General features: G+C 37.2%; 1 protein-coding gene and 1 long non-coding RNA gene across 3 annotated transcripts in view; one reads left to right on the top strand and one right to left on the bottom strand.

Annotated features, from left to right (window-relative positions):
- Window positions 1-1,044: 1,044 nt before the first annotated feature.
- Window positions 1,045-27,161, bottom strand: part of PPP4R3A (protein phosphatase 4 regulatory subunit 3A) — a 38,350-nt gene continuing 12,233 nt past the window's right edge. The window contains exons 3-15 of one of the 2 annotated variants that reach the window (XM_058740039.1): window positions 25,006-25,104; window positions 20,987-21,604; window positions 17,050-17,127; window positions 16,852-16,968; window positions 16,308-16,424; window positions 14,285-14,416; window positions 14,081-14,183; window positions 12,234-12,392; window positions 6,615-6,784; window positions 5,359-5,501; window positions 4,589-4,779; window positions 3,991-4,217; window positions 1,045-2,946 (exon numbers count right to left, since the gene is read on the bottom strand). In XM_058740039.1, coding sequence (XP_058596022.1) covers window positions 2,836-2,946; window positions 3,991-4,217; window positions 4,589-4,779; window positions 5,359-5,501; window positions 6,615-6,784; window positions 12,234-12,392; window positions 14,081-14,183; window positions 14,285-14,416; window positions 16,308-16,424; window positions 16,852-16,968; window positions 17,050-17,127; window positions 20,987-21,604; window positions 25,006-25,104 — 2,265 coding nt within the window. In that variant the 3' untranslated portion in view covers window positions 1,045-2,835. Of the gene's footprint in view, window positions 2,947-3,990; window positions 4,218-4,588; window positions 4,780-5,358; window positions 5,502-6,614; window positions 6,785-12,233; window positions 12,393-14,080; window positions 14,184-14,284; window positions 14,417-16,268; window positions 16,425-16,851; window positions 16,969-17,049; window positions 17,128-20,986; window positions 21,605-25,005; window positions 25,105-27,161 lie in introns of both variants that reach the window. The other variant, XM_058740038.1, reaches the window with a different exon arrangement.
- LOC131517648 (uncharacterized) lies at window positions 4,777-10,721 on the top strand. The gene is made up of 2 exons (XR_009264726.1): window positions 4,777-5,038; window positions 5,170-10,721. It is a non-coding gene; the product is annotated as an uncharacterized LOC131517648 (long non-coding RNA).

Consider the following 27,161-nt stretch of genomic DNA (forward strand, 5'->3'; position numbering starts at 1 on the left):
AATTTGTTTTTATAATCCTCTTGCTCAAAATGGATATTATGGCAGAAAAAGTTAATATAACCTTGTATATAAGAATTTTGAAGGTCCTAAATTTTCCTCCAAAAGTGATTTTGACCGTGCTGTTTAAACAGTTATGATAAATACCAAAACTCTGTTGAGAAACTGAAAAGTTTTCCACTTAAAGAGATCTTCTAATATCAACTGCTTGCTATTCTATTCTAATCTTGGTAACTTTACGAAGACTACTGCTTAAGGACAAAAGTAGGAGGAATGTGTCCCCCGTTCCATGCTTCTCTCCTTCATTTCCAAATTCACAAAAACTGACTTCCAGAGAAAATCATGTGCAAGATTTGAGTATAGTCAGGCAGGGAAAAAACTATCAGGCTTCAATTCTATTAAAAAAAAAAAAAAAGCCAGGGTGGCATTTCTGGACCAGACAGGATATCAAGGTGTTTCATGCAGTTAATTGTAAGTCTTCTTCAGAAGTTGTTGGGAAATCACCCCACAGAAGTGCAATTTTTGTTTTTCATTTTAAGCACTGCAAAATGAGCAAAAGAACCAATAGGTATCATTAAAATGGAAAATAAGAATTTCTAACTTCACACCATTATATTTACATCTGTTTTCAAGACCGTATCTATTCAACAGTACAGGCCTTTGAGTCAGGTGGACGTGTCAATTCAAGTGTTGTCCTTCTAGCAATTTATTGCTAAGTTTCCCTCTGCAAAGTGACCAGCTGTTTTAGAACTAATTTCTATTATAGCAGTTGGTGTCAGTTTTCTGCTTCAGTACCTGTAATTGCTAATAGCTGAGAAAATGCAACTATCCATCAATGAAGGGGTGTCTCTTACCTGTTAAGGGCCAATAGTTAATTTAACTGCTGGACCGGAATTTATGAAAGCATGGGGCGCTCCTCCCCTCTACTCAGGAGCTGTGAGAACACCAAGACAAGTGTTCCAGGAGCCCAACCAGCAGTGAGTTTAAACTGTACAGTTAAGGCACAAACATGGGACTTGCTAGGTAACAAAGGAAGACGTAATATAATTAAACTTAAGATCTTTCTTCGCTTTATTGATAAGGTAACTTGATTAACTTCAATTATTAATAGCCAGAACTGGAGTCTCCGAAGTATCTCTAGACTGTAGTGAAATACACTTAAACGCTTATAGTTAACTATGCACCCAAAATTTGTTAAAAAAAACAGCCAACAATAAAACTTGTTTCATGACTGTAACAAGTTACCACTTCCTGGTTTTCTTTCCAAGTATTAAATATAACCTTGTTTTTGGTACCACATGTTAGAATTTCCTGAGGACTAAGCCAAAGAGTAGAAGCACACAGTGCTTGTTAGATTAACTCAGTTAAAAGTATGATACTTAAAATAGTATCATTTCCTGGATATGGATTTTTATTCACATTTGTAAACCCATTCTTAAGTTCTAAAAGCTTATTAAAAAAAAAAAAGTGAGGGTATGTGATGTCAAGGTATGTTTTCACTTCCTTAAAAGAATTTTAACACCTATGACAATAAAAGGAACCTATTTAAAAATACTGTTGCACTAAGGTGATAGCTGATGGTCCTTTGGCCACGTATTTATTTAGGGACCACCACTTACAACTCCAGCTGGTATTCCAAAGGGAGTAGTTAAAAAAAAAAAGAAAAGAAAAGAAACATACAACTAATACAATTTCTCTTACTCTTCACTTTTCTTTTTATTATTCAAAAGTCAAATATGTTATTTTTAAATCATCCAGCCTCAATTTAGATTTAATGTACCGTCATTTTCCCAAGATATGAAATTTCAGAATCTCTTTGGAATACTAATTTCACGTTTCTAGGTTTAACAAAATGGTTGAAATTTTAAATTCCACTCTATTTCCCTGAATTCTCAAGACAGTTGCTGATGTAAATTTTAATATAAAATATTTAGTCACAAAATAGTATTGCTTTTGTATGCACATAGTTGTAAGATTACTTTGTTTTTGTCAATAAAAACTATACCATCTTTCATAAAACTCTAAACAAATTAAGAACTGTGATGTAGAACAAAAATTACACATGGTAAAACAGGTACCAGCACAACGTTAGGTTATATTACATCAAAAAAAGTTTTAATGGTCCCAAATATATATACTCAACAACTAAGCATACACTCAGGGGAGAAAAAAAAATCAAAAACAAAATGAAACCAAAAAATTATGACACAAATGACCACATCTAGAATTCCACTCAATCTTTAATCAAGTAGGGACAAATCCCCACTTTAAAAAAAAAAAATCTGCAGTTTGAAGGGCAAAGGGAACAGATAAAAAAGAGGAAACTTTATATTCGCCCCTCCCCCAAAGAGGTTTTCCAAACCTGTTGTAGCTTGACTAAAATGCTCAGAATGTATGGTTTTAAAGGCAGGTCTCTTTATACAAAGAAACTGCTGGCATTCTTAACTAGTGAAGAATCAGGGCACAAGAGCCTATTCTTCTGAGTCTCAAACGTGGTCCGAGAAAGCATATTCTGATTGTAGCAACTGACCAGTCAATCCAGAGTTCCACTTACAAAACCCCTGCCCTGTTGGCTTTTTGTTTCCATTTCCTTCCCTGAGAAAAGGGCAATGTGTGGTCCAAGCTGGAGAGCTCAAAGGCTTAAGTCTTTCCCCTAAATGTATAATGTCCCCTCCTCCTGCTCCATTGAATTGGCACTTGATGAGCAGAAGTCAAGTGTGGGAGGCTGATCTGGATCAGTCATTCACAAGAGACCACTGCTTTGTTGTGGATTTTGTAGGGGGGAGGGGTAGAGAACCAGTTTTCTCAACAGGTACTGATCAGAGGCAGTTGCCATTATTAGGACTCAAACTTTGCTTTCTTTGACAACGGTAGCGTGTCTTCCTTATCTTCATCCTCATCATCGTCTTCATCGTCATCAGGATAATCTACCAGACCCACGAGGCCTCCCTGTTCAGAAATAAGGTTTATTTATTTTTTTTTAAACTACATTTCCAGCACATATTTTAAGTCTAGATAAAGGATACAGATTCCCCCCTCCCAATATACTGTGTGGTTACGTGAGATTAGATGCAACTGAAATTCACTGTATTTTCCCTAAGTTTTCCGTAATAAAATTTTTAGTCTATAATCCTAACAAATCACCCAGGAGATGGAATCAGTAATTACTGAATTGAAAAAATGTTTTAAAATTTAATAGTGCATTAACAAACTACAGAAGATCAACAGACCAGGAGGGCAGGCCATTAGAATTTTAGGAAAGGGAGTCTGCCTTTCCTTCCAGCTTCCTTTTAGACCCGTGCCTTCGCCAGAAACCACTGCAGCTCTATTTAGGAGACTGTGGAGGAAGTCCCACTGCTCTGTGGTCCCTTCACTTCAGCATCTCTCAGATTCACTTCTTAGCCCTTAGGGGTCTCGTGCAATTGTCAAAGAAAAAACAACTGTTGGGTGGGGCACTGTATTCCCGATTTAGATCAGCGAATTCCACATGCCCAGTCTGCTAGTCCTGGGCAGCATAAGGTGGCCCAGGGAATAGGTTTTTATCCTAAGATTATGTCTTGTCCACATTTTTGGTGTTAAAATTTTGATCCTTTCTTATATGAAAAGAGATGATGGTTAATTCTTTTTTATAAACCTTGCTTGGAAAAATAGTGTTGGGAATGTCCAGGTATCTAATTATTTTTCTTCCACACAAGTCTTTATCTGGGTGTTAATTGGGAAACTTGATAAAGAATAACTTTAAAATTTTGTGTATGTTTTGAAACAAATCTGAACCAGAGTTCTAAAATGCAAACCACCAAAATGATTTATTCAGACTTTGGTATTGGTCATAAAAAACTTTCTGCATACATTCAGGTAGTAGTGGGAGAATTATTCATTCCCTCTAGCTCAGAAAGGTTTGATCAGTTCCAAAAGACAGTACCCAAAGGAAATCTCAGTCACAGTTACTGTTGAACCAGATTAAATGAGAAAGGCCTGGAAGTCAAAATGTACCTTGGTAGTAATAGCTGCCGTCTGAGATGTACTTTTAGGGACAGATCCAGGAGAGCCTGGAGATCCTGGGGATCCCGGGGATCCCGGTGAACCAGGCAGATTTGCTGCAGGTGACTGGCTGGTGAGATTAGTTTTTGTTCCACTAGAGAGGGAAAGCTTGAAACTTGGGCTCTGCCGACCAGAAAGATTCGTTTTCAGAAGCACCTCTTTTTCCTCACTTTCTTTTACTAAAAACAAGAATATTGTCAATAGTTGTCACCCGTACTTGTCTTTTTTTAATCCCCCCAAATGAGGTGGCACTAAACACAATTTCCTAGCTTACTCCTTTGCTGGGGGAAAACACATGTTCAACACGCTACGAGAAGGGATGAAACCTTCCTTCTGTATCCAGTGTTTCCACCCTTCCCGAAATAATCTAGTTCTCCTATTAAGAAAATTTAGTCCATGCTTTCACCCCCAGCCATTAAGTCACATTCTGTAAAGCAACTAAGTCTTTGAAATCTAGGTCACGACACAAAGTAGATACTCATTTTCTCAAGAAAGAGAGAAAGAAACCAGGGTGGGAAAGCTGTCATTTTTGCCCAGCTTTTCAACATACATTTCTTCCTTTCCATGAATTTACTTATTGGATCCATAATATCATCATCGTTTTTAGTTTTGTCAGATGGAGACACGACAGCTTCACCATCTTCCATGTCATCTTCATCAGTGTTAAACCACATCTCCTCTTCGTCTTCTAGTGTTCTGGCGTCTCTTCGATACCTGTGATTCCTCAAAATGGACCGCATGCTAGGAGTAAAGAGAAGAAAGTAAACCGACTCCTCCGCAGACTCCTTTAGACAGTCTTCAAAGCGGTGCTCCGAATTAGACCGTCTTAACAGAGCAAGGAGAGAACAGATTTATACACAGGCTAATTAAGAACCAGACTCTACCCAACCAGATTTTTCATATATGATTGAAAAAGTCCACCATCTCTAGTATTATGGATCAGTTATTAAACTTGTTAACATCAGGAATTAATCCTAATTCATGGATTTTAAAGTCTACCGTAAGTATGTGAATTCAGGCATTTAGAAAAATATACAAGATTTCTTAAGTAACTGCTAACAAAGTAATTCAAAGCAAATCAATGAAGCCCCACTGCCACATAAGTGTTGGGTTTTCTTTTTCACTATCTAGTCTGATAAATGCCTAAGGAAGAGTCCAAGACCAAGCCAATATCCACCTACACCTTCAGGGCAACATTCACGTTGGCCATTGCAGAAAACTACAACTCCCGCTTATCCCATCCCTCCCTCCCCCAGCCAGGCCAGAAAGAGGCACCACCGTCGAACTTGAATGAATAGATTAAAAAATGTAGGAATTTACCTGTCAAGTTTGGGATTATCTTGTCTTTCTCTTTGTTGTTCAAATCTCAGTTTTAATCCTTTAAATGTCTGTACATAATCTACGTCTTCCAGCGCTTTCCAGTAATTTTCAATTACATGAGCAGTTAATGATTTTATATCTTCCTACAGAAAAGAATTATAGTGATGAAAACATACAATAGGAAAATGTTACTTTTGCTGAGAGGAGGCTTAATTGTAGAGAATTCAATAACCTGCCCCAAACAGATGAACTTCATAAAATTATAAGCCAGTCTTAATCAAATGCTGAAAATGGGCATAACTGGCTATGCTACGTACCAAAGTGTCTCTGATTTTTGGTGTATCTCAGAATTAACGGGTCTTCCCCAAGTAAATGCCCAGGTCCCACCCCAGATGATTCTTAAATTTAAGTGTGGGGTGGGATCAGCACATCACAGAAAAGTGCTAGAGACAGATGGTGGTGATGGTTGCACAACAGTGTGAACGCACTTAATGCCGATGAATTGTACACTTTTTAAAAAGGCAAATTTTGGGGGTTTCTGAGCGGCTCAGTTGGTTTCAACTCAGGTCATGAGCTGCGCGCATGCTCAAATATTTTTTTTAAGAAGGCAAATTCACATTATGTTTCACCATAATTTTAAAGCATGTCACAGATAATTCTAACACACTGTTTGAGAACCACTAGTCTACTCTATTACTAAAGATTCAGAAGTCTGTAATGAAATTATTCTTTAAATTTTTTTTAACGTTTATTTTTGAGAAACAGAAACCAAGCACGAGTGGATGGGGGCAGAGAGGGAGGGAGACACAGAATCCGAAGCAGGCTCCCAGGCTCTGAGCTGTCAGCACAGAGTCCAACGTGGGGCTCAAACCCACGAACTGTGAGATCATGACCTGAGCTGACGTCGACACTTAACCAACTGAGCCACCCAGGCACCCCTGAAATTGTTCTTTGAAAGTATATGGGGAAAAGTCACAATTCAGAAGCCCTCAAAGTTTTGATGTGGTTTTTGTTAATTCTACTTTCTTAAAATGATTACCATGACAGTGTTAAATCAGTCGTCAAACTATCCTGTAAAGGATTCACAGCTGCTGAGAGACTGTATTACTTTGAACTGAATCCCTTACAAGCTTCCGGTTACATGGGTTTTCTTTTTAAAATTTTCTCCAAGTATAACCTCAAGCCACAATATCAATAATGCATATTCAGTATTCTCAATTAAAACCAAAATTCTAACTGGAAAATACAGAACCTACCACTCTAATAAATTCAAACATCTCTATAATGGCAGAGTTCATCAGATTGTAGCGGGATCCGTTGTTGAGAAACGCTTTGACAACTGGTTCGAACAAAAAACTTTTCATTATGTAGCGGTTGTAAAACTCATCTTTCAATCCAATAATCTTTCTCTTAAAACGAAGAGCACCTGAAACACAGAGGCATCGTTCAAATTATATACCCCACTTCCATATTTTAGATTAAAAAAAAAAAACCTGTGTAATAAATAATTCTTCGTGCAGTGTTAGGTTACCGCTTCCAGAAGTATGTACCTAAGGAACAGGGAATCACAAAAGGGCTACCAGCAAAACGTATTCTGGAAATAGTGTATGTCATGATAGAACACAAGTCTCAGAGAGTGGAAAAATTCTGGAACCTACTAATGACCAAAATGTACTTCACATCTAAAATAAGAGCTAAAACAGGGCTGACAAATGAATTAAGCTTTATACTAAAGATGAGAAAATTCTAAATATGTCCTTCTACAGTCACCTTGAAAACAACAGAAAAACCATTGTTTTATTAGGGCAATCCACGTATAATTTGATATTCATTATTTTTGGACACTCTTACTATTCTGCATCAGCGTTCTGGGTTTATGATGGTTGATCTGTCAATGTGTCAGGAGAACTACTATAAACCCACAAAACTCTGCATGACCCATAACTTGCCTTCCCATAATTTTGAAATAAATTTAGAGAATGTTGCTTTTAAAACGTGGTCCTCTAGGCTTATTGCAGCGAGTATGCTTTTTAACTTTTTTTCCTAATTTTCCTTTTTACAATTAATTAGGCTTTAACTTACAGATTAAAAGGTATATTTACATCTTGAGGTATGGGGAGTTACTTAAGTCACCATTCGTCAAGATCCAAATATACTCAGACAGCTAGACAAACCCTCTTTACCTAAATGGAGTTTATCAGTAAGTTAATGCCCCAGTTATTGTAAACAGTTCAAAAAAGCATACTCACTTCATGCAGTCACATCGTCTTCGGTTGGCAAGATTAATTATTGTGTTTGTATTTTGGTTTCTTTGGAGATCATGGAAGTGGCTCGTTAAATTGCCAATTTGTTATTAATCAAGTCCTTCATGAGCAGGTAGCCAGGCAACCATGCTGACACGGTTTCTGGGTGGGAAGGCAGAGGAGTAAAGCAGCTCAATTTTTCTTTAGTTGGCAGAAAAGAGGTCCACAAGTGAATGCCCATTTAGGTACAAGCTGGTTATAAACTGCCTTAACAATGCAACTTATTGAAGAGTGTCTCTTTCTAAAGTGACACTCTGGGCAGGGAATTTCAAAATAATTTATAGAAGAGTAATTGCATTTTTTTCCAACTACTGAATTATTTTCAAATACAAGAAGCATGGTGAAATTAAGACATTTTAAACAGTAAGAGGCACCTGTGTGTTAAGTCAAGCCTAACAAGGGTTTATTTTCCCAAAACAGTGATTTTAGAGTTTGGTTTTTTTGTGATGTCACTTGACAAAGGAACTTCGTGAGGCAGTTCCATTTGTCAGAATAAAAAACAATCCATTGGAGCTCAGGCCAGATGTTCAGTTTTTAGTAATTAAGGCACGAGCTATTGTTTCAAGAATTCATACTCTGAACTCTGCAGGCTTTGTGGAGACTTGTGTCCTACCATCACACACGCTAGCTGCACCCTGTGGTCTGCGTGCGGTTCCTAGGTAATTGGTAAGAAACTCCCTTCCTAGAATTCACTAAGACCGAGGTGTGCAGTGGGACCACTATTTCCTCAAGAGCAGTTCTGTCCAGAAACTGCTGGTGTAGATGGAAGACGGTTCTACTGGTCTTGGTTTTGTTCTTCCTTTCCATTTGCCCTCATTTATTTATATCCAGAAGTGGGTCACGTCCACTCAAAGTCTTCCCCGAAAGCAAACCTGCATCAAGAGTATCCAACCACTACTTGCCGTTGAATAAAGGTTGCTTTCAAAAATTTACCAGTGAGTTCTATCAAGTCAAGTTGCTCAGAGTAAATTAGAGAAAGCTTCTGGGAGAGGCCACAGTGGCATAACTGGAGGACTTTCGATGTAAAGTGCACTCTGCTTCCATGCTTCCCTCTAAACTTTCTCAACATTCCAGGAATCTCTGGTGCTTCATTTCAATCGTCTCTAAAGTCATTCCTCTTTACCTCACACAACAGGAGATTTCGTGTCACAAGTTGAGACGACTTGCCTCATATGTAACTAATGATGGCCAAATAAAGCATCTACAGTAACATTTTTATTTCATTCCTTTTATAGATGTCCACATTTTTAACAAAAAAACTAGACATGAACCCTGAAAAACCAAGGAAATGAAGACTGCTAAAACTGCTCTATGTATATATCTAACCTATAAAGGCCTAAATTGTGAAAGGACTGCTGGTCTCCCCTACAGAACCGATTTGTTGGCTTTAGGATAAAAGCCTTCTAATAAGCAGTGGATATTTAAAAAAAAAAAAAAAAAAAAAAAGGCAAGTTCGGTGAAGTTCCCAACTTGTTTACATTTAACCACTCATTCATTACCTGCTGTCCTTATAATGTGGCATCTAAATTCACCTGTAATGAACACTGTACCTAACGTTTTCTTTCAATGTGATGTTAGCAGACTGAAAACGTTCTACCTCTCCTCAAATTTATACTTCGTTCTTTAAGAAATCCTCGATCAAAAACTCCTACTCTATACTCTACAGCCAGTCCTCGAGTGCTTATTCCTTATGACTGGCATCCTCTTCCAGAAACTACTCATGTTCTCAATCTGGGAAGACAGCCACACGGAGAATAATGTGAGAGTGAGTTAGGTTTAATGCTAACTCCGTTTGGAAAACGCAAAGAATAAAGCATAACTAAGATTTTCCTCCAATATAAACCTTCCCTGAAATGAAATCTCTTCATAGTTCTCATTAAATGTTGAGACCTTTTCTTGATGATACTGCAAGCAAAATAATGAGATCAAGAACTGCGAGCCAAAAGCCTTTTTTATCCCTCTCCTGCCACTCTCCCGCTGGACTCGTGTGTTCTACCTACCCCAGACCGTTGACATGCCACACTTTCCCCACATCTGCACGTTAGCTGTGTGTTCAGCCAAGCATGTCGCATTCTCCCATGACCAATACAACCCAGTTGACCTCTTTTGCAAAATTTTCCTGATCTGACTCATTCGTGGAGAATAAATTCTTTCCACTATGCTTCCAAACACACCTCAATATAGTACTTAGGGCATTGTATTTTGATTTTTACAGGACTATCTCCTAATGAACTCTGATCCCTTTGACAGCTGAGTCCAGGTCTTAATCATCTTCATTTTCTTTGTACCAGGTATTTAGCATACTTCATCAAGTCTAAGATGCCACTGATTACAAGAAACTTTTTCTACTCTAAGAAAACCAAACCAACCAAACTATCATTCACAACAACATGCCATTAATTTTAAGACTCACCTTGATCTCACAGATGACAAATGTCTAAAATGCAGAGCTTAGTACTGACAAAATAGGATAGTAGGTACTTGATACATTTATTGAAATAAATGATCAACATACTCATTTATTTAGTTTTTCCATTCTGTCCTAAACTGCCTTTCCCCGCACTTGAACAAAACCTTCTATTTTAACACGAAAGAAGTGTTCATTATGAATTCACTCTCAATTTAGTCAGGGGGCTCTCACTTTTGCTGTGGTTGGTATAGAAGGAAAGTGAAGGAGTTTAAAAAGCCCTTCTTTTGCAAATGCTGAGCTCATGGATAGTACATTAGTAAGGCAGGACTGAAATAATGCATTTGTTTTTTTTGTTGTCCCATTTATTTTTTTGTTGTTCTTAGCAGTCTAGATTAATGCCACACATGCTCCGTGTTACCTTTGGCTGAAAAAGTTTACCAAGGGTAGCATCAAAGTTTCTGGACAATCAACAGAAACTAATTTTACTAAATACCTGAAAGTTGAAAAATGAAAATATACTATGACTACATGTAGTCTCAGTCCATACTGCTGTGTGTACATTGGCCCGAAAATCTAAGTCAACTATAGCGGTTACCCTGATAAAAATGTTTAATGTTTTTAGAAGGAAATCTACTTCTACTTACTTTTTTTTTTTTTTTTAATTTTTTTAACATTTTTTTATTTTTGAGACAGAGAGAGACAGAGCATGAATGGGGGAGGGTCAGAGAGAGGGAGATACAGAATTTGAAACAGGCTCCAGGCTCTGAGCTGTCAGCACTGAGCCCGACATGGGGCTTGAACTCACGGACTGCGAGATCGTGACCTGAGCTGAAGTCGGCCGCTTAACCGACTGAGCCACCCAGGCGCCCCTCTACTTACTACTTTAAAGATAAAATATCGTAGAGCAAATCAACATCAAACACATCCTTATAAAAATAATGTTCTTATAATGTTAAGGATATTTTAAAAATCCATTAAGTAAAAAAATTGTAAAAGAAGTTTAAAAAAAATAGCAAAAAATGGATATATGTGTATATACATATATTCAGGCCTCCAATTAGTGAATGACTGTGATGCCTTTAAACAATGACAAAACAACCAAACTTACCCATAAAAACCAAAAGACAAATTACCAGCAGACATTTTATCGAGCCGCTAAGGTACCCCCACATTGGTCTGTCAACTTACCAAAGGCTGGCTGCTACATGATCAAGTACATTCTCAAATAACCTATTTGCAATTCTGAAACATGTTTTATTTCAACAAATAGGGCCTTAACACAGTTAAGTTTTGAAAAACGTGTACAACTAAGAACAATCCATGTGTTGCTCTAAGAGAGCTGACAAACTTTTCCCATAAAGGTTTACAAGTCCACATTTTAGGCTTTATTAAGCCACATATGTATGGCGTCGGTAGCTTTTTTTTTTTTTAACAACCCTTTAACAAACATGAAAACCACTTTTCAGCTTGTAAGTTGTGCAAAAATAGACCACAGCCTGGATCTGGTCACCTCTGAAGTCTGCCCCTCTTGCTCTGAATTGTCAGAGGTAATAAAATGTTATACTGTCCGGCACTGGTTGTTGTATGTAAAGTGATGAATCACGGTATATACACTGTATGTGAGCTAATCTGACAATCAATTATATGTTCAAAAAAATGTTATATTGTCAAATAGAAATAAACATGAGAAAAAAATATTTGTGCAGTCAATGAATGGACCATCTACAGACATTTGTGCTGGGCATTTTGTAACTCGGAATGTGTTTTAGGAAGTCAGTGCTGTTAGCTATCAATTTCCAAATTACAAAAATATTCTTCATGATTTAGCGTGAGACCCAGGAACGCCTAATTTATAATTAGTAATGCAGTCCTAAAAAAGTTACGGAGGTAAAATGATCTAAGGTGCCATTTTAACAATGGAATACTTTAATATGAATTTTGTAGATGCACACCAACCCCTTTGCTTATATAACTGAGAAATATGCAAATGAGGAAAATCATCTCAAAATGTGGTGAAATTATATAATCGGTGTAGTTTCCTATTAGAATGTAGGTCTCTTGACCTAAAATCCATGATCTTTTCTTAGGCAGTTAAGACCCAAAGGTACCAACAACATGATAATATATCAATGATAAATAATTCTACCAGAAGTAACACTTACATAATGCCAAGAAAGCATGCTTTGAGGCCATAAGAACTAGCACTCTCCGGAGGATGTCCTTATTAATAATGTAGTTCTTTATGTGGTAGGTATGGTGCTCCACACAAAATGTTAACAACTCCAGTACAAGTGCCAACAACTGGGCAGTCTGAAAATCATCTAAAAACAAAACACAATTGTATTTAATGACTAATATTCTTTTCCTTTCCAAATGTAAGTATCTAAATTCCAATCAAGTAAAATCCTATCAATCCAAAATTTTATTTTTTATATGTTTATTTACTTGGGGGGGGGGGGGCGGGGGGGTGGAGAGAGAGAGAGAATCCCAAGCAGGCTTCCCAGCTGTCAGCGCAGAGCTCAACACGGGGCTTGACCTCACAAACCGCTGAGATTGTGATCTGAGCTGAAATGAAGTCAGATGCTTAACCAACTGAGCCACCCAGGTGCCCCAACCCCAAATTTCAAGTCAAGGAAAAGGGAACAAACAATGGATTCCTATCCTACCTCATGTGCCAAGAACTGTGCTTTACATTTTCTTCAGCAACTCTAAGAGGAATTTGTTTCACAAAAGCCAAGTATGAACAGCAAGGCAGAGATGAGACATGAATCTATTAGATCTGCTTTATTCCAAGGTGCAAGAATGCTCTACCATGTCTTAACACATCCCTCATAGGATGGACAGTACACATGGCACAGGAGGGCTTGAAAGATGCCATCTGGTCTTTGGTGGAATGATTCTCTCTGCTCCTATGATTCCAATGTGTTTTGTGGCTCCTTTATTACACAGGATGAATCCACACTGAGTTATTATCGTTGGCTTATCTTTCTTCCTCACCAGGCAGAAAGCTTCTGGAAGTGGTTTACTTACTTTTTTTCATTTCCCCCATTTAGCCCCTAAAGATTATATATAGCACAGTGCCTTCCACACAATAGGTTTTTAATAAATGTTTAAAGAACTAAATAAATGTGTTTGGAAAAAAGCCTTAAGCTTTACCTAGTACAAATAAAGTAGACAGAAAAATGAATTATCATGGTTCCCAGACTTAATCCTAGAGTCACAAAAAACTAAATTTAACATTTATTTTCTAAGTGGTATGTAAGTTATATTGTACTGATAATTCATCGAGAACAAAATCATCTTCTCGAAACATCAATAAAGGATTTCCCTTGAACATCCTAAAACTACTCTCTGGGGGCACCTGGGTGGCTCAGTCAGTTGAGTGTCCGACTTTGGCTCAGGTCACGATCTCACGGTTGGTGAGTTCGAGCCCCGCGTCGGGCTCTGTGCTGACAGCTCAGAGCCTGGAGCCTGCTTCCGATTCTGTGTCTCCCTGTCTCTCTGCCCCTCCCCTGTTCATGCTCTGTCTCTCTCTGTCTCTCAAAAATAAACATTAAAAAAAAAAAATTAAAAAAAACCCACTCTCTGAAATACACACACGCATGCTAAAGGAATGAAATGCAGAAATAATGAGTCATCAGTATATGAATAACCCCCCATGGAAAGAAAGAGTTTAATAGTGAGCACAGCCTTGCTCTGCACATTTGGAGTGCAAATAACAAAATTACTTTTTTCATAATTACTTCCTTCTATTTTTTTAACCTATGTAAATAAAAATTAAAAAATATGAATATTGCCTTAAAAACTTTTAAAATTCTGAAAGCAACAATTATCTCCTATTATGTTTTATTGTCTTCAATTATAGCACTTTTAAAGAAATTTTACCTTGAGCGCCTTTTTTGAAAATGTATCCAAATGACTTGAACTTTTAAAGACTATTACTCTACATCAACTCTGAATTTCAGAATTCAAGAACAAAGAACTTCACTACCAACCTGCATTATCTTACCTTTGCTGGGTTTGTCTTCTGTTGTATTTGCCAGTAAAGGAGCAGTGAGGACATGCATACAGTGCTTATAAAAGAAACCCAGAAACTCAGTCTTCTCTGTTTTCTAAGGAATCAAAAACACTTCCATGAACTTTAACGGCATTGGTTCCTACCAGCAATAAACAATATACTAGTATGAAAATGAGAAAAATGCCTGTGGCTTACATTGGCAGTAGCTAACATGTTCTCTGGGTCAACTAAAGTTCGAAGCAGGCCCATAAGTTGGACTGCTCCTCCAAGTTCAGGGTCTGTATCACAAATCATATGTTCTATAATGAGGTTGATGAGCAAAATATCCTGGTGAGAAAAGTACATACAATAAGGATCACTTACTATGAGTGGGAATGTAAAAGCACACACTATGACACGTTACAGCATTATACTAGCTGCCTTGTTAACTGCAAACAAAAGAAATGACTAACTTCTTTAACAGGATATATGGCAGTGTTTCCCTCAAGCACGCTACAGGCACATTTACACTAAGTACAGAAAAGAAAGTCTCTCTTTCTCTCTGATCTTTAAATCCCTTTGATTAAGGCAAACACAAAGTTCATTTGGTGCCAGGAGAGCTTTGTACTTCTTGATAACAAAATTTCCCTTCTGAAGACAGCTAATGGGCTTTCAGTTTAATAGTAAGAATATTTAGCTAGAATTTACAGCATTGTTCTATTTTCACTGCATTTCTATAGATTCCTTCTACTTATGGCAAATGATATCTTATGTGTTCTCCATTTATGGAAACGATACAAAATTTCCATTTAAAATAAATTTAGTTGGTACCTAAATGTGTGAAGTTAGAAGAAATAAGATTATGGTATTTAGATAGCATAGAGAACAAATGTATTATAATGATTCCCAATGTCAGTGAAAACGGATTGCTAGTTTTCCCGAAGCTCTATGACTGCAGTTCCTAGCCCAAGGAGTAAAATAAAAACAAAGAGGGATTCAGTGAGGAAATCTCTGCTCTTGCCTGTATATTCAGCAGTAGGATGGACATAAAGATCGAAATTGGGAATTAAGAGGCCTACTGCATGAAAGTGACATACTAAATTAATGTATGTGCAACTAGTGAGTTTCAGGGCCAACAAGAATAATATCCTTTATTTTTAATAATACAGGTATTTTGGTTTTCTGGATAGGACTACTTATAAAAGAAAAACGTGACATAACATTTAACAGTCCAAACTGGTACTTTTCTACACTTACCCTGGTACTACGATTAAAAAACAAACAAACAAAAAGACCAACCCTTAAATACAGAAAATGACTAGGCATTCCACTTCATTTTGACATTTTATTTAAGACTTTTTAAAAAAGTAAAACCTATTTTCTCAATCTGTAAAAAATGCAAGAATTCTGCATAGATTTTTTTTTTCCTAAATGCCTCCCTCCCCTTTCAAGATGCAGTTGAGGGCAAAACATATTAGTTTATTTTTAGAAGTCACTTCTAAAATTTTATGGGAGCAGGAAGAAAAAAAATTCAGAATCATTGGATCAAATATCTAAGAATAAAACAGAAGAGCACACACATTTGGGGCTGCTGCATACGCCATATAGCACACTCCAGGAGCATGCTTCACACTACAGATTCTCTCACTTTAAAATTGACGTACGTGTGTGTGTGTGTGTGTGTGTGTGTGTGTGTGTGTGTGAGAGAGAGAGAGAGAGAGAGAGAGAGAGAGAGAGAGAGAGAGAAAGAGTGAGTAAACAAGGCCACAGCTCGTTCCCTAATGGTCAGGCAGTAAAGAAAGTACCCTAAATACTTTTCCAAGGGACTGTGCTTCCTTTCTTCACTCCTGGTGTTTTCGAGAATCTATCCCTAGCAAAGCCAATGTTTTCCTAGGGAAGTTACTTATAATTCCACATACAGAAGAACAATTTATTGATTAACGATTCAAATAAGATAGCATATCAAGTTAATGACAGAATTAAGAAATGTGATCTCAAAAATTTAAAAAGAAACTTAAGGTGAGCATTAACAAATAACTGCTGTATAAACTAAGGAGCCAATTTAGGGGAAGAAAAAGCCATGTGTATTATGGCTACACTTTTCCCAAATATTAGCTATTTGAATCTTTAAAAATAAATAGTAAATACAGTTACAGCTCCCCATGTACAAATACTTACTGTTAGCGCAAATAATATTTACCTTGTTGGTTATTTTTTGCTCTGTTAACTTCTTACTTACATCATCATTCTGTTGTGCCTCCTGCATGACAAACTCTCGTACCATGGATGGATTATATTCAACCAAGTATGAGAATATATCAGTAGCAGCACTTCGCACCTGTGTATCATCCATGCCCTGCAGATAAAAAGCACTTATTTCTCCTAGAATTATAAAAATATGGAACTTACAGCTACGTAAACCCAAAACCTAACAAATTATAAGAAAACAATGCAGTAAGAAAGAGGTCAAGGTAATTTGGCACGTAAAACCTGTTCTGTGGATAAAGTTATACTTTCTTTTATTCCTGTTTACTCTTCTTCTGTAACATTTCAACGGGCTGCAAATTTAACAATTTATTTAAAAATATGGAAAATTCCTGAGTATTCTTTCAATAAGGTTTAAGGACTCTTCTCTACCACTAGAATTTCATAGTTTTTACTGTATGTAATAATACACAGCTAATATTAAATCTTGGCTATAACCAAATAATTGCATGTAACATAAAAATATATTATCTTTGTGGATTAAAAATATAATGGAAATTAAATAGAAACAAACTTACAAGGATGACTTCTAAAGCTGGTAATATGCCCATGTTTGACAAAGTCTTGAAAAAAGCATCTCTGTTTTGAGGTTGAAGCGTTTGGGAAAATGCACAAAATTCTTTTAAAAAGTTAACCTAAAAGAAGGAAAAGGACAAGTGAATATAAAAGATCTGTCGTTTTAGTTTTGTGCCTTTCATAAGTATCAAATTTCTTACCAATTCCTGTCTCTTTTCCTCATCTGTTGCTTCATCTGTTAGTTGTGCAAACAAATCTGTCAGAAATTTTTCATCTTCCTGTTAAATCAAAGGACAAATTTATGCTAATGGTAAGAGTATATTAAAACATAATTTTCAGATACTATAGAAGGTACAAACTCAGTAACTGGAAAAAGGAAAGATGGTATTGGCAATGGTACTCTTTAAAAAGAGAGAAGGAGAAACCAAACTATTAAAGGAGAAACTGGGGATTTATAAAGGAAAATTATTCTTTATATTTGGGCAAGGCTTTAATTTCCTAAGACTATTTAAGGGCCACCGTGTGCATATTTTAGGCTTTGTGGACCATATGGTCCCTGCCACAATCATTTAACTCTGTTGTTATAGTAAGAAGCAGCCGTAAACAATATGTAAATGAGCGTGGCTGTGTTCAAATAAAACCTGACTTCTAAAAAAGGATATGGGCTATAGTTCGCAACCCCCTCATTTACACGGGATTTTAAAACCTTACCTCTAGAGGGTAAGGTTCTACAACCTCTCAAATGAAGGTAAAAATTAAGAAAAGCTTCCTTTGGGGTGCCTGGGTGGTTCGTGTGGTTGAGCATTCCATCTTCATTCAGCTCAGGTCATGATCCTATGGTCTGTGGGTTCAAGCCCATGTCGGCTCTCTGCTGTCAGCACAGAGACCACTTCGGATCCTATCCCTCCCTCTCTGCCCCTCCCCTGCTCACATTCCCATGCTCTCTCGCTCAAAAATAAAACATTTTAAAAATGTATTTTAAAAACAAAATTGTTTTAAAGCTTTATTTATTTTTGTGAGAGAGACAGTGTTGTGAGCAGGGGAAAAACAGACAGAGAGGGAGACACAATATCCGAAGCAGGCTCCAGGCTCTGAGCTGTCAGCACAGAGCCTGATGCGGGGCTCGAACCCACAAACCACGAGATCATGACGTGAGCCGAAGCTGGATGCTTAACCGACTGAGCCACCCAGGCGCCCCTCCATCACTATTTTTCACTAAGATTTTATTATACTTTGGGGCACTGGGGTGGCTCAGTCAGTTAAGCGTCCGATTCTTGGTTTCACCTCAGGGCATGATGTCATGGTTTGTGGGTTTGAGCCCCACATTGGGCTCCACAGCTAGCAGCACAGAGCCTGCTTGGGATTCTCTCTTCCTATCTGTACCCCTCATGCTGTCTCTGTCTCCCTCAAAATAAACTTAAAATATCTGTATCGATATAAAAAATTTTGTTATACTTTAATTCCATACTACCTCAGCTAGTGTTAGATTCAACCACTACTTCAGCCCTACAGACATGCCTAAGTTAAAAATATATACTTAGTACGTATGTATAGATATATGCATGTGTGTGTATGTAATCTCCCACTAGAATATAAACTCCATAGTCTCTGTTGTACATGCTCAGGAAACATTTTCTGTGATATTAAATTGGTTAATCCTACCTTTACTTTTTCTAAAATATACAAACAGACCATACCTCAAGTGGCACCCAAATTCAAGACACATCCCAGATATAACATATCCCACCAAGTGGAAATCAAATGATTGAAAAAAGATTCTCTGAATTGCTCTATTTGGGGATACAGAAGTTCAGAGAATAAGAATGTTTAAAAAAAAAAAATGTTTAATATGGGGTGCCTGGGTGGCTCAGTTGGTTGAGCGTCCGACTTCAGCTCAGGTCAGGATCTCGCAGTTTGTGAGTTCGAGCCCTGCGTCGGGGCTCCGTGCTGACAGCTCAGAGCCTGGAGCCCGTTTCGGATTCTGTGTCTCCCTCTCTCTGCCCCTTCCCCGCTCATGCTCTCTCAAAAATGAATAAACGTTAAAAAAAAAATTTTTTTTTAAATATTTAATGTTACACAGAGCAGTTAAGAGTAAGGGGAGAATATGATTGTGTACATAAGGTGGGTAGAACCTGGTTTAAATTATATCTCAATCATCCCTTTTCAAAATTTATAAAATTCTTTCCTTCGTACCAGCACTTTGGATCTAAGTGGCCCCGCATCATGAGACAGAAAACTACAGCATTGGCAGCCAAGATTTTGCAAAGCATACTGTAGGGAAACAGACTCAATAACTTGAAATTACTCATACTTAATGAGTAAAACTGGCATCTCACAGGTATGAAGACCAAGAAAACACAGAAGTGACAAATCCCTGCATAACAAAATGAGAATCATGTGAAGCTAAAGGAAAAGACCAGAAGCACTCAGGACTATCAAGGAAACCAGAACAGAGGCTCCAGTAAAAACTAGATGCTTATCAAAGAACAAATAGAAATTGGTACTGGAACCTTCTCCCTGTTCTATATCAATCACAATACACTGTACAGAGATTACTATTGTCCTTTGCTGTAGTGACTGTATTATTTGTTTAAATGTCTCTCTTAAAAAGAATGGAGAACATGTCAAATCAGTCAACATGAACTGGAATTATTCCTAGCTCCAGGACAGCGGTGTTGGTAAAATGACTTTTCTATTTGGGGCGCCTGGGTGGCTCAGTCGGTTAAGCGTCCAACTTTGGCTCAGGTCATGATCTCACAGTTTGTGAGTTCGACCCCCGCATTGGATTCTGTGCTGACAGCTCAGAGCCTAGAGCCTAAACTTTGGATTCTGTCTCCTTCTCTCTCTGCCCCTCCCCACTTGTGCTCTGTCTCTCAAAAATAAATAAAAATGAAAAAAAAAAAAAAAAAAAAAGACTTTTTTATTTGAACTTATAGTTTTGTTTCTTTAAGGTGACAAAGGCAAGAACCCTGAAAATACATCAATATTCTAAAAAGGAACAACCATAAAAATTAAACTTACTACTTTATTCATAACATGTCCTATCAAGCAGCTCTTACCGACATTTATTTGCCTCCTTTAACAAAACCAGGTTTCAATTATTTGTAGATCTGAGGTAAAGTCTTAGACCTTTCAAGTCATATCATCTGTCTGTTATTCTTACAATATCATGGGCATCAAAGAAACAAAAAACATGGCAGGTGCACAAATCATAGAACTTTGTGCATAGCGCAAAGATTTATCTCGGTTAGACTAGACTAATTCCTACACTATAGGATAATATCCTGAGAAGTTTTTGGACCTTGAAGGTGTTACAAATGTGGATTGCTGGCTAGCTCTCATAGATTTTGATTTCTGTGCTTTGTGCAGAATCCAGGAAACATTACACCCTAGGCAATTCTGATACAAGCACCCCTAAAACACCAGACCTGAGAGACTGGGGATACTGTAAAAAGAAAATTTGGGGTTTAATAAGGCAAATATTAATAGATACTTTAAAATAATGTTCAAAAGGCTTACATCATGTTCATGCATGATCTTTTATCGTCACATGACTTTACAGGGTAGATACTAATATCACCATCCTTCCGATCAGGAAACCGAAGCTTCAGGAGGTTAAGAAAGTTGCCCAAGTCACATAGCTATTAAGTGACAGGTGGAGCTGTAACTCATATCCACATCCAACTTCCCCCTACTCGTCTAATAAAGAAGCATGCATGCCCTCTGCTAAGGAGACACGCAACTATAATTTGCCAACATCTGTATTCCCTTGACCCTAAAAACTGGGACCCTTTATATATAATTACCTGGCAGTGTTACCAATTCTACAGAACTTATATTCTTCAGTTAATTCTACATTCAACCATTTCATTAAGACCATTCCCTTAACTTCTTCAAGCTAGACTTCTTTATCACATTTACCTTCCCTGACGTAAACATAACACCCCTCTGGTCCCACAGTATTATATACTATAGTCTCTTCTAATAACACCAACATACATACCTTCAGACAAAAATCAAAACTCAATTTAGGTATTTAAAAGGAACAATAAATTACTTCCGCTAAATCAATTAACAGTTTAAACGGTATCAATCAAGAAGTATCTCTAAGTAGGAAAATAAAATGATCTAACTCACCTGTAACATACCAACAATTTCTACCTTATTGAAAAAGATAAAGGAGTGAAGTGTTGATAACATATTTTCTTCAAACACTGAAGGGGTAGGTAGAACCATATCTTGGATGTACTGAACTCTGTATGTCTGATGAATTTTTTGTTTCAGCTCAGGATCAGATATGGGAATCACTTCCTTAAACTTGGCTGTTTTTGTTAGAAATTCCCTGTGTTTTCGTGGTTGTGATAAAGCAGGATCATATTCTAAGCATCCAATGACGTCCATTATACATTCCTCAGAAAACATAACTTCGAAAAGAGCAGTTCGATTCAAGAGGAAGATGCCTTTGATAATTTCATACAAGTGGTGCAGTCCTTCAATATTTTCCAAATCCTCACACACATGAAAAAGCTCTAAGAGCTTTTTAATATAACCCTCATTTTCCAGTGCTAGTGCAAGTTTTTCACGACGCAGGGGGGAAGGTAAAGATGATGCCACAAGTTCTGCAATTTCCTCAAGGCGACTTAATTCACAAGATGGCAATTCTAAACCCGGTGATGACATATCATCAAAACGCTCCTCTTCGGATTCATCTACGAGATCCTGAGTGATATCCACTGAAGGGTCCTTTCCTTGAACCTATTAAATAAGATTTACGATGGCTGTCATAGAATATAATCAAGCAAATCTAAATGATATTCTTAGATGAATACAAGAGATGTTTTAAGAATCCTAGCACTGTATGCCAGGAGAGCCACCAAAGTTTAAGTAAAATTCAAATAAATATCAAACATCATAATGTTGTGATCACAGAAAACATGTAATTAACTATAAGCTACAAGGAAAATTTTAGTATCAATTCCTGAAAGCAAGGGCCAATGACATGTGCAAACTGGCTTTGGACCAAAGTGGGTCAGTGATATGCTATGAATGCTGGTTGGTGGCCCCAAAATATCAGTTAAGAAAAACTATGGGAAACAAGCATATTTACACAAAAGTGAAACTATTTATAAAAAGCAACTGTAACATACACGTAGTAGAGCACAGTAGAGAAGAGTCCCCAAGGTTATCTACTAAAAGTAACCAAACCATGGAAGTTTTCCTTTCTATTCACCCAAATCTATAGGTTTCATGATCCCTTCCAAGAAGCCCAAAAAGTGTTTTAAGCCCCAACTTAATGTCAATATATGGGCTCTCAGGGTTCACAATTAAATACATTTAAGGTAAAAGGATATTTTTGCCAAAGGGCATAGACTTATTTTGAAATAAAATAAGTTTTGCTATCTTAGCCCTATAATTTGAGACACTGTCACTAAATTTAGCAGCCCAACAGGCCAAGTTGAATGATAAAGGCATGGAAAACTTAGACCTTATATGAAACGGCCAAGAAACTGAAATTGCTTAGCATGCTTAAGAGAGACTGTTAATGGATATTGGAAGGGGAGAAGGCCTGGAATAGGTTTTGAAATTATGCTCCAAGTTGATATCATCTTGACCTTAACCCAGTGGGCAACAACCACTGAAAGGCAACTAGGCACATTCACGGATTGTACCAGCCATAGTCTCAAGTTGGCTTTGGATTTGTTAACTACATAAACTCTCAAAACAGCTTTAGATTCCTGATACTCAGGCTATGCCTTTACCTATAGAAATACAGTAGCATTTGATTAAAAAACCAAATGTAAAGGGACAAAAACCCTTACTGTAATGACAATGCTATCTTGAGTTTATCTGCAAATATGAAGGGAATCAAACCGTGGTTAGGATATTCTTGGAATCTGATCTACTCAGGGAATCAAGGTGGAATTGTAATGATTTGACAAATACGTTTCAGCCTTACTTTCAGAGAAGAAGTAATGAAGAATGAAAACAGAAGAAAGGGAGAATAAGCTACAAGTCTTCCTTAAGAGAAAGGATAAGTCTTAGAAATGAAATGAAATGAAATGAAAATGAGAATGTGGAGGCCATGAAAAGTGTAAGGAAGAAGAGATATACACAAACCTAGTATCTACTATCAAGGAGGATACTAGAAAATGGGGGAGACTTTTTGCTGTTTCTAGATCAAGAAACGAGCAGAGTTCAAGAGTAAGAAAAACATGTTAAGATCTCAAAAGAGCAAAAGGTAATGCATTCCTTAGAGCTAGGATCTAGAAATTAAGAAGTACAGACAGGATCATGAAAGACTGACTGAGAAGCAACAATTTGAATCTAAAGTACGCACAAGTTGAAGGGGAAGATCAGAAAATCATAAAATAGCCAGTGAGTCCCAGGAAAGTTACTAGAGACAAAGTATACAAATACTACTACCTATGGCCCAAGTGTAAATGAAGAATTACAGCCTAAGGATACATATAGTGAGGATGTGACAATTTATTAAAGGCAATTTATTAAATTTATTAAAGCCTGTCATGACAGCAACACATGAAGTCCCAGGTGTAAGTATGGGCCCTAATAGACTGTGTCCAGGGTGAGCTTGTTCAACTCAGAAAAGTGAAGGAGAACAAGGTCTGTCTGAGCAATAGGTGCCCTTAGTATACCGAGCTCTTCAATCTCCTCTCTCTATGGGAGAACTACTACACACAGGACAAAATCTGGAGGCAAGTGCTATGAAAACAAACATATGGGAAAGAAAGCAAAGAACAAGAATGAAGAAAAAAGGAATTCAGATATAAATGTCAGTCTTTCACACATTAGCAAAAAGGGACAGTTTGTTGGTCACGTTAATATGTGAAGAACACAGCTGAATAGGCGATCAAGCAGAAATAAATTCTGCAAATAAGGAAACACTGTGCTTCAAGGACACTGCAGTTTTATTAAAGCGATGGCACTCAAACTTCAGGGGGCACTGAGAATCACCTAAAACAGGAATTGACAAATGATAGCCAAACATGGCCCACCACCAATTTTTGTAAATAAATCTTATTACCAGAGAACCACACTCTTTAGGTATGCATCACGTGTGGCTACTTTCATTTTACAACAGGAGAGTTGAATGGCTGTTAAACTGCATGGCCAACAAGGCCTGAAATATTTACTATCCCGCCCTTTACAGAGAAAATGTGACCTGGAAGGCTTGTTCAAATGTAATTCAAATACAATTACTAGGACCTACTCACAGAACTTCTGATTCAGTAGGTCTCAGAATTTGCATTTCTATCAGTTCTCAGGTCATGCTGCTGGTCTGACGACCACACTTTGAGAACCAATAAATTAAAGAACCTGCTAAAGATTATTCTCCAATTAAAATAAATGTGGAGACTGAGCAACTGTCCTTAGGATGCAATCGTTTAAATGAGTCTATAACAAGAGCCAGTGGCTTTAGCATATAATAAATGCAAAACAGAGTGCATGACAAATGCATACCCGACAAGACGGTGGAGATCATGTGACCAGAGGTACCAGAGTCACTAGGAAATTCCAGAATCAACTGAGAACACGCAAGATGAGGTGGAACAGATAGTCAAGAACTACTAGAAGTTACTGAACAAAGTGAGATCAGATTGGCATTTTTAAAAAGATCCTTCTAGCTGTGGTATGGATTTGCGAAGACCAGTCAGGGTGAAAGCAATAAACAGGCAAGAAATGACAGTGGCTTAGTAAATTGTGATAGCAGTGAAAATAAAGAGAAGTGAACGAATTTAAAATTTGTAATTGAAGGACCGAATGGATGTTAAGTGATGAAGGAAGGATAAATATTACCCACAAGTTTCTGGTTTCAGCAACTGGCTGGCATTTACTGAGATGAGGGAGATGGGAGAATGAACAGATTCAGATGAGATTATGTTCGGTTCTGAACTATTAAATGAGACACTAGCGAACACTCATGGAGGAGCTCTCAAAGACAGCTGGGTACGAAAGTGTGGAGTTCAGCACAGATTGAGGTAAATAAACTGCACTTGCCTATAAATCAAGCTTTTCACAGACAACAGTGAATTTAAGAAATATGAAATGCTATTTAAAATCTTGGGCATTAGCTAAAAGCGCAGCAAAAAAACAATATACTCAGAGAGCATGTTAACTTTCTAGTTTCCTAAAATTACCTGACATATTTTCTCCCAAATTTCATCACATCCAGCTTTTTCTTGAAAGCTAAGGGCCAAGTCATAATTTTCTGCTTCAGACCACACAATCAAAGTATCCTTGAGAGAAAAAAAAAGTCTGATTAGTATCAATTATCACAAACTACTTTAAAGTATAAGGCTTAAATAAACAAAGCAACAAGGAATTGCGTGTGAACAGTACTCAGCAACATCCATACTGGTAATTGCCAAGCCTCTGTATATCTGGCTATAAAATGAAAACAATGTTTTCCTTAAGGAGAAGTTAACAAATAAATAAAAAGTACTACAAAGCGACCAATCTAAATGTACTAAAAGATACATACCTAAACACTGTATCAATCCTTTGCCTGCACACTAGTTACATTTTATGCTCTAGTCACAATGCCCAGAAAGGAACCCTGAGCATTCATTAATTAGGGCACGTTAGGAGGATGGGATTAATAAAATTCCTTCTCTCATCTCTCTATTGTCAACATTGGATGTTCTTTACCTGGGGCACCTGAAGCCCATGAAATTACTGGCTAAATCTGTAATATGTGAGCACTTATCTGGGCAGAAAGTTTTTTTAACCTTCACCGAAGTGCTGTAGTTCAAAAAGCAAGATGCTCCTGCCACCCATAACTCCTTTGCTCCTACTTGGACAGGCTTTTATTTAATGGTAATAAGTTTAATGAATAGTAAAAATATTTACAGGGTCTAAGATATCTTTTCAAACTTACTGACAGTAATAAGCATATACACTGTTCCAGAGTCATCAACTATTTCAAAAATAAGCCCTACAACTGACAGAGGTTTGTGACCCATATATGAAATTTTGAATGGTACCAAGGAGAATTACATTCAAAAAGAAGCCTAACCATATAGCATTTTTTTTCAGGCTGGTCCAAAGAAAAGAACTAGGAGAAGTCAGAATTAGGAGGATGTGAGTACAACATAAAGAAAACATAATTCAATCTAAGAAATAACTGCAAGGAGCCAAGCAAAGGCTAGGTGAGCATCTACCAGGATGATAAAAGGTTCCTGTATTAAGAAGGAAACATGACTAGTCCATCTTTAAGGTAACTTAAAAGATATGTCTACATGGAGGAAGCTTCTAATACTTTTCCCTATCAAAGATACCCCTTATTGTACACAGATGGATCCCCTGATTAAAAATCTGTCTCCTAACCGGCATATTAATTCCTTTCAGTCAATTATGTAACTGTCCATCATGAGGACCAGTAGTCTCTCGCTGAACTACAGTGATGCCAACCAGAAGTAAATAAATGATCATTTGAATAGGCTGTGCAGTATTACTAATAGAATAAATCCACAATTTTTATTCAAAATTTTAAAAAACAGCTCAAAGACTCCTTTTTACTGTCCTCAAGAACTTCTAGAGATCATAGATACCAGGCACGCATCTGTTCCACAGTGACTGAGTAGCAGTTCAAACTCAAAATAATTTATATTAACATTGTAAGATCAACACACCAGAAATTAGTCAGTTGGGAAACCCCCTAGAGTCTGCTTCATCTTTAAAATAGGTAGAATACATACTGTTGTGAAAATTGCTGATAATATAACACCTACTGGAACAAACCTAAAACCAATGATCACATTAGTAATAAGACAGATTTAATACAACCATAAGCAATTACTCTGGTACAATGTAAATTCAGATTCATCTACAGGCTTAAATCAGTGCACAGCTAGCCATTTGCAACCACGTGGATGGAACTGGAGGGCATTATGTTCAGTGAAATTAGTCAGAGAAAGACAAAAATCATATGACTTCACTCATATGAGGACTTTAAGAGACAAAACAGGACAAAACAAAAGAGATTCATAAATATAGAGAACAAACTGAGGGTTGCTGGAGGGGTTGTGGGGGGGGGATGGGCTAAATGGGTAAGGGGCATTAAGGAATCTACTGAAATCATTGCTTCACTATATACTAATTTGGATGTAAATTTTAAAAAATAAAAAATAAAGTTAAATAAAAATACAGAAATAACCTTCAAAAAAATATCAGTGCACAGTTAGACATATGCTCTTAACTGTCCATCTGACAAATTTAGAAGTTTGAAAATTTTTAGGAATTGCTCTTCTGTTTTCCTTAAAGAGCCTAAAATCATCTTGTTTATCATCCAACA

This window comes from Neofelis nebulosa, chromosome 7 (genome assembly GCF_028018385.1).
Source record: "Neofelis nebulosa isolate mNeoNeb1 chromosome 7, mNeoNeb1.pri, whole genome shotgun sequence".
NCBI lineage: Eukaryota > Metazoa > Chordata > Mammalia > Carnivora > Felidae > Neofelis > Neofelis nebulosa.